At 43.4% G+C, this 7,788-nt stretch overlaps 1 protein-coding gene across 1 annotated transcript in view; it reads left to right on the forward strand.

Annotated features, from left to right (window-relative positions):
• The window catches only part of Itga8 (integrin subunit alpha 8), a 165,092-nt gene that overhangs the window by 153,123 nt on the left and 4,181 nt on the right, over positions 1 to 7,788 (forward strand). Inside the window, exon 27 of the mRNA XM_055593745.1 lies at positions 5,417 to 5,530. Within this exon, the coding sequence (XP_055449720.1) occupies positions 5,417 to 5,530 (114 nt within the window). The remainder of the gene's footprint in view (positions 1 to 5,416; positions 5,531 to 7,788) is intronic.

Below are 7,788 nucleotides of genomic sequence, written 5' to 3' on the forward strand. Positions count from 1 at the left end.
TTCTCACAGGCACAGGACTGTGGAAGACGTCTGAGTACAGGTGCTTTTAACTTCAGCCTGCCTTTCCGTCTCCTCCAGTGCTCAGATGCACCTGAAAGTTGGGGCAGCATGCATGGTGACACACGAACGCGACTCTTTTGTAAATGGTTTAAGGAGAGTTTGTAATATCAGCTTTACATTCCCCTAAGTCCACCACGGAGGCCACACAGAGAAATAGAGATAAAAACAAAGTGTGACCGTAAATCTATTCCAAGAATGTAAAAGAACAAAACAGGAGGATAGGCAGGAATAATATTCAACTATGACATCATACTGACTTTCATTATTTTTTAGATTAATTTGTAGAAATCAGTTTACCGTCATAAAGGTTCAGTGGTTGGCCCACCCAGAGGCCAACTGAGCTGGGTGGTTGGAATGAGTGCTGGGAGCCCCATCTACCCAGGGTGTTCTTATAGTTTATACCTATCCCTGACTCTCACAGGGCTTGGCTTCTTCAAAAACGGCAAGAACCTTTTGACCAGGGAAACCAAGTCAGCCTGCAGTTTGTATGCACCTTTATATTTATTTACGCACCGCTTACAAGAACCAAGTGACAGAATCAGCCTAGGGGCTTGTCAGCACATGAACTGATAAAGAAAATTTGATAGACATGGGCAAAGGAGCACTGTAACACCCTGAAGAAGAACAAAATCAAGTCATTTGCAGGAAAAAAAAATCAATGGAACTAAAGGACATCACATTAAGAAAAATAACCTATACAGAAAGCAAGAATTTCCTGGGTTTTTTTTCATATAAAATATAGAATATATAAAAAAAAAAGATCACCAGAAATCCCATCATCACCTTAGCAAGCCAGAAAACACCCAGGAACATGGGAGATACATGCCCACTTGGGAGGTAGAGGCATGGAGGTCAGGAATTCAAGGCTGCCTTTGGCTACATAGTAAGCGCAAGGCCAGCCTAGCCTACATGAGGACCTGAAATTAAAGTAGCAGAGAGACTACTGAAAAAAAGCATGATGAACTAAGACAGGGGGATAGAGGAGAGTAAGAGAGGGTAGTCAAGTAGGCAGATGAGACCGAAGTGTGATATCCTCATGCATGAAAAGCCAGGGTGAAATCCACCAGCAAGTACAATAAATATGCACCAACTTAAAAAAAACACACACAAGTAGCAAAAAGATGAAAAGAAAAAAATCAGCGTCATATTTATTAGAAACTCTGTTGTATTCCATTTCTATATATTAGTCAACATAAAAATAAAATCTCCTTACAGAAAAATGAATAGTGTGTTCAGGTTTCCTGGGCTGAAACATGGGGGTCTTGGTACCAAGGGGCTTTGCTGGGACTAACTTGATCTTAGTCAGGACTTGGCAGAACTGTCAGCACGAGTCAGCATTTTTGTGCAAGGCCCTTACCTATCACAAGGCTGATTCTGATCTTATCCCCACATATGTTCAGTCTCTGTCCTGCCTGACCACGTAGCAAAGGCTCGAAGCACCCTTCAGTTTATCAGCATTTCACAGACTAGGTCCATAAGGAGCAGTCAGCTACCAGTACATTCTCAAATTCTGCAGAAGTCAGAGACGACGCGAAATCCTATCCCCTTTTCTAGCATACCCAAGGACTTTGGGTAGGGACAAGCTGAGAGCAGAGGCCCCTTATCCACAGCTGCCCTGAAGAAGCCCAACTCGATATTCATTACCCATGATTTCAACTGGAGCTACATCCTTGAGCTAAGAACTGCCAATCCAAAGACACAAACAGAGAGGAGAGACACCTTCATCAAAAGGAACAAGTGAAAAGCGAGGGAAGGACAGCAGAGATACAACCCTGAGACAAAGAGAGTTCTACAGCTGTTTCCACAAGGGCCGTAGTCACTGTCCTGGCCGGGTGGGGATCCAGGACATCCTAAACCCACGCTGTTGGCCCTCTCCCAGAAATGCAGACTCTCTTGGGAACAACAGTGTGCTGACTCTCAGGCCTGCTTCCCTACCTGTCTAAAACCCACAGATGAGAACTGTGTGGTTTCCCCTTCCTTGCCTCCTCTAGGTGCAGTTCATCCAGGCTCGTATGCTCAGTGACTGTGTGAACAAATGACTCAGGTATGAATTCACTGAGCCACTGCTGATAGCTTTTGGAGTCATATCTCAAAGGCCCTTAGAATGCCACTCCCCAGCCTCTGTTCCTCCTCTCCTCTTCTGCCCTCAGTCCTCTTATCTCTCAACCCAATTATAAAAATTTCCACAGCACAGATTAAAAGATATTCTGGGTACTGACCAATTTCATTAGCCACCACACTCACTGAATTTAAATTTTGATGTCTATTCTAGCAGCACTTCAGTAAACCCCATTGTTCCAGCCAGTCATAAAAGTGAAATAATTCAAGGTTAAAGGGATCGAAGCAACATCCAAGGATTTGAGTCTCTGAGTTTAGCATTTCCACAATTGAAAGAGAAGTAATGACAAGTGTTACTTTTCTAAGTTACCGTAGCAACTTAGTAGAGGATTTATTTTTGTTCACAGTTTTAGTGACTTGGTTCATCACGTGCTCTGTTGGTTGCATGTGCCTGGGCATCACACCAGGGTGGCAGGGTGTATGGAAAAGATGAGCTGTCCATGCCCTCGCTGACCAGGACTCAGAGAATAGAGAATACCAGTACTCAGTGGGCTTTCTCCTTTGCCCCTTTTATTTATCTCGGACCACAGGATGGTACCACCCTCCTTTTGCCAGTGAACTTCTCCTCACAGGCATGTCCACAGGCGCACCTCACCAACCTCTTCGGGGACCGCAGATTTAGTCAGACAGTGAAGACTAATCACCACAAACCTCAGTTTACACAATTGAAATTTTGAAAGCTATAGTTTGCAGTCCATAAATTAGAACTTGGTGGTATGAATGAATGGTAATGATTGTTTGCTCTCGAACCAAAGTGGAGAATTCACTGGGTAGAAATAGCACCCCACTCCTTCAAGCAAATCAGGTAAGTGGAAGTTACTGAAGGGAGCAGAGAAGGGAGTGGGGAGAAGGGTTTTAACAAAGGAGGTTAGACTTGGACACAACTGGTGCACAAGCTAGGTCTGGGCAACCCACCATCCCGTTAGGCCATTTGCTTTATGGGAAAGATGCACTAGCAAGAAGGAAGCATTGTTCTGCCTATAATACGTGGGCTTTGGGATGGGGCATTGAGGTGAACATCCCTGCTTGCAGACTCTGTTTCTTCTGAGTTCTGAGCCCTGATCAGTTCTTTTGGGGGGCCACAGTCTTGGTGGTCAGCTGAGAGAGACACATGTGTGAGTTTTGAAGAAGACAAATGGGACAGCAAGTGGGAAAACAGGGAAAGCCCCGAATTGGCATCTGTTCTGTTCCTGTAGTTGTGTATTGACACTGAGTTAATTTTTAAGCTGGAGAAAAAATATGCAAAAGCCTGATAATCCTAACTACCTATTTCAGACCCCAAAAAAGTAGGACAATATTATTCCAAATCACAGTTCTAGCATTCCAGAACCTGTTGCCCATCACGTGGGTACCCTAACAGTAGTCAAGAGCATGGAAAGAGGATGATAGGTAACAGAGATGCAAATCCCAGCTGTGTATCAGTAAGAAAGCCTTCAAGAGGTGGAGTCTCAATCTGAGAGGATAGTTCTGTGGGTAGATGGTAGTGATGACAGCACAACTGGCCTGGATTCTTAAAGTGATGACAGGATTTTACAATTAGGTCTTAGGTCTGGGAGATGGCTCACCCGGAAAACTGATTTCCTGGCAATACTGAGACCCTGAGTTTGACACCCAGAACCCACATAAAATAACTGAGTATGGTGGTGAGCATTAACCCCAGTACTGAAGAGACAGACATCCCCAGGGCTCACTGGCCAGCCTAGAATCTTGGCAAGTTATAGGTCAGTGAGAGACATTGTCTCAGCATAGAAGGTGGGCAGTGCTTGAGGAATAACACCAGAAGGGACCTCTGGCCATCCATGCATGTGCACAGATGTGTGTGTGTACTTACACACACACACAAACAAACACACACACACACACACATACACACCCTAGGTCTTAACTTCTGATAGCTATCTATTTCTTAACAGGAAAATTCAAGCATGAAAATGAAAAGTACAGGAGAATTTAACCCCAAGGTTATTTACACTTAAGGAAAAAGCACCTGAGATACAAGAGAAAAAGCTACAATAATCAGCAGTTTATGATTCAAGTACCTGTACATTTGCAAAACCATCCAAAGGCTTCAAAATGTTAGAATAGGCAATCAGTACACAGTCCTTTTTAGAATAAATTAATAAAACTGTGTGTTGTCATTGGTAAAATCTGACATCCGTAAAAGTGAGTAGAGACCATCAGAAAACCAATATCCAGACTTCTGAAGAACTAAACATTTGTAAAAACAAGATTCAAATTCCTGTTATAAATGTCTACTTTATGTGTGAGTCTTGAGTGCAAAAGCAGTAGAGATCTATAAATGGTATTCTCTTGAAAATTGTATGCATTTGTGTTGTGGGTCTAATTTTGTCCCTTTTGCTATTTCTCACTAAATATTTTAACATAAATTTCAACTTTTAAATATTGTGGGAGCATTTTATTTGCAAACGATTGCCAAAACAGTCATTAGTACCTTATCTGATTTCAAACTCATAATACATTCTCCTTTTCTCCTATTGGTTCAAAAACTACAAACCTTGCAATACCCACCCATGTCCTTGAATCAGACAACTCTGAGGAGAGGGTGATTATGCAAAGTTTACTCTAAAATCAAAAGCTAAAGAAGACCTCCTACAGTTTTTGTTTGGTTAAAACAAAGCACTGAATCCCACTCCTGATTAGGAATTTGTAAGTTCAAAATGCCAACATCCTGTGCTGGGATCATAATTTCCAGTTTGCATGTTTAAAAATGTGTATCTCTAACACAGAAACTTACTTATTCTCCCACCTAAGAGCCATCTTTGCCTGCTGCGCCTCAGGTCCTTGCTGCTTTTGGCATGGTTAACTCCAAACTTGGCTCCCTTTGTGCCTTTGAAGTGACATTGACTCAAGGGCTTCTTCTGCAAAGCCTTCCAGGTTTTTCCGGTGTCTCTGTCATCTCTGAGAAGCACGTTCCCAAACCCTGAGAAAAGGAAAGAGTGCTCCCTAGCTGCTACACAGAGATGGAGCCCTAGCAGAAGAGCGTGCATTAACGTACTTACCATCCACTTTTCCGTCAACAGGAGAATCAGTGTCTCACCGTTGCTAACTGTTCTTTGTGTCAGTTATTTCAGTGGATTTGTTCTTTCCCTAAATGTAATGGAGTGAAGTAGACTTGTCGGCAAGGTAATGTCTTCTGAGAAAAGAGAGTGATTTCAGTGTTGACTCTTTCCCTCTGTTCAAGACACTAATGCTCTGCCCCTGCCTTTGCATTTTGCAGAACTGTACAAATATCGAGTGCTTGCAAATCTCTTGTGCAGTGGGACGGCTGGGAGGAGGAGAGAGTGCAGTCCTGAAGGTCAGATCGAGATTGTGGGCCCATACTTTTCTCCAGGTAACCATGGCGCTGACTGGCAGCTTACACGCCACTCGCCCAGAACCTCCTCCCAAGAGCTCAGCTCTACGCCCCTTGGCGTGAATTTTTCATACATGTGTGTATGTGCATAAGTGTTATTAATGTTGCTGTGTATTTGTGGACACACACTAGTGGGAGGCCAGAGGTCTCTACCCTCCTTTCGGAGACAGTCTGTCACTGAACCTGATGCCCACCAACACAGCTAGGCTGGCTGGCCACCTCTCCGCACAGCCCTCTACCTTTCCCACCAGCACGGGCATGGCAGACATGCACCGCTATACATGGCTCTGTATGTGGCTCCAGGAGACCCAGGCTCCGCATCTCATGCTTGTGAAGCAAACAGGTTACTGATGTGGTATCTCCCCAGCCCTGATTATTCTTTTTTTTTTTTTTTTCATTTTTTCATTTTAATTCTTTTAGGTTTTAAATTCAAAGATTTTAATTTTTAAAATTCAAGAATATAACTATTTCAAAGGAAATATCTTTGGAAGAGATGAACCAAGATCAATTGGTGAAGAGAATGAACCTCAACTTGCATGTGCAAACACAGATACACACACACACACACACACACACACACACACACACCACTCCCCACCTCAAAGCTCAGTAAACTTCCCTGCCACACAGATAGAGATAGGCAAAGCAGCAAGCAATCTTCAGATCCAAAAGGTCCAAACTCCACTGAGATGTTTGCCTGTGTTGAATTGCTGCCATCTAGGAGGAACTTTCTAGAACGAACTTTACTTCCTGGTCGCCTCTCCCAGCAGGAAAACAAACAAACAAACAAACAAACAAACAGTTTGAGTATCCTGAGTCCCTGAGAATCAGATGACAGACTTAGCTCATTGCTGGATGGGCGGCCGGAGACAGTGTAGGACCTGTGTGGAGATACAAAAGTTGTCCAGAAAACTGAACAAAAGGAACCGAAAAGAAAGAAATCGCAAGACTGTTCTAGAAAGCTCCTTGTGCATGTGTGTCTGTGTGTGCCTTCAAGCTGAGGTCAACTGTCTTCTCCAGTCCTCTTTATTTGTTGAGTCAGAATCTGTTGCTGAGTCTGAGCGCTTGAAATCCAGCTAAGTCTAGCTACTCACCTTGCTCTGGGGATGCCCGTCTCTGCCTCTCAGGTGCTAGAATCGCAGACGGCCACACACCTGCCTGGCTCCCCTATGCGGAGGGAATGTGCTGTCTCGTGCTCTCAAGCAAGCACTTCATCCACTGAGCCATCTCCCAGCCTGACTTAAGTCTCCTTACACCAAGAAAATGAAATTCAATTAAATGATACCGCTGTGTTAACACCTTATTGTTTGGGAAAATTGTAAATTACTCTTATCTTGCTCATATTTTACCTCCTAAACTAGACAGATTTAGCTGCCTCATCCGAAAAAGAAAATCCTTTTGTCTACTTATTAAAATAGGATTTGAAGTCTCTGGATCTTTATCTTTTCTATGATTGAAACTATCAGTAATCCCACCAATCTTTTCTAACTTTTCTCATAAAGCAAACAAACAAGAGGAAGAAAATTTTTCCCACTTTCAGTGCATCTTATTTAACATGGACTGCTTTATAGGTCACTATCACTATAAACACTACATTATGGATGAACCAGCTGTAGCTCAGAGAGACTAATCAGCTGGCACCCCAGCTGTGCAGGGTTAAACCAGGCTTCTTTAACATGCCCTGCACTGCCAAGGCTACCGCAGAAAGAGGGTGTCCTGAGGCCAGTACTGAGTTGGAGACCAGCCTGAACCAAATCACAAAGACCCTGTGTCAAAAAAATATATTTTTTTTTCAAGATCCTACTTCAAAATATCAAAGCTAAAGGTATATAACTCAGTGATAGGGCACTGTTCTAATATGTACAAGGATGTGGGTTCAATCCCAGGCAACATACATACAAACATACACTACACACACACACACCACACACCACACACACCACACATTCACACATATGACATTACCACACATACACTACATACATACCACACACACACAACACACACACATACACACACACCACCAGAAGTCCTAAGCCAGTGCAGTGGAGATGTAGGTCCCCTGGGGTGCTGAGGGAGAAATTATCCTCTACCTTCCCCCTTGGCCTCCATTACGTTGTAAACATCACTCTCACCTCGGTTGCTATATCACCTCATTCATGTCATTCATGCCCGTGTCTTCTTTGTCTTCTTGTGAATGGTACAGTAGTGTGTATAAGGCTTTGTGTGTGTGTGTG

The sequence above is a fragment of the Psammomys obesus genome, unplaced genomic scaffold, assembly GCF_907164565.1.
Source record: "Psammomys obesus unplaced genomic scaffold, mPsaObe1.curated_primary_1811, whole genome shotgun sequence".
NCBI classification, from domain to species: Eukaryota; Metazoa; Chordata; class Mammalia; order Rodentia; family Muridae; genus Psammomys; species Psammomys obesus.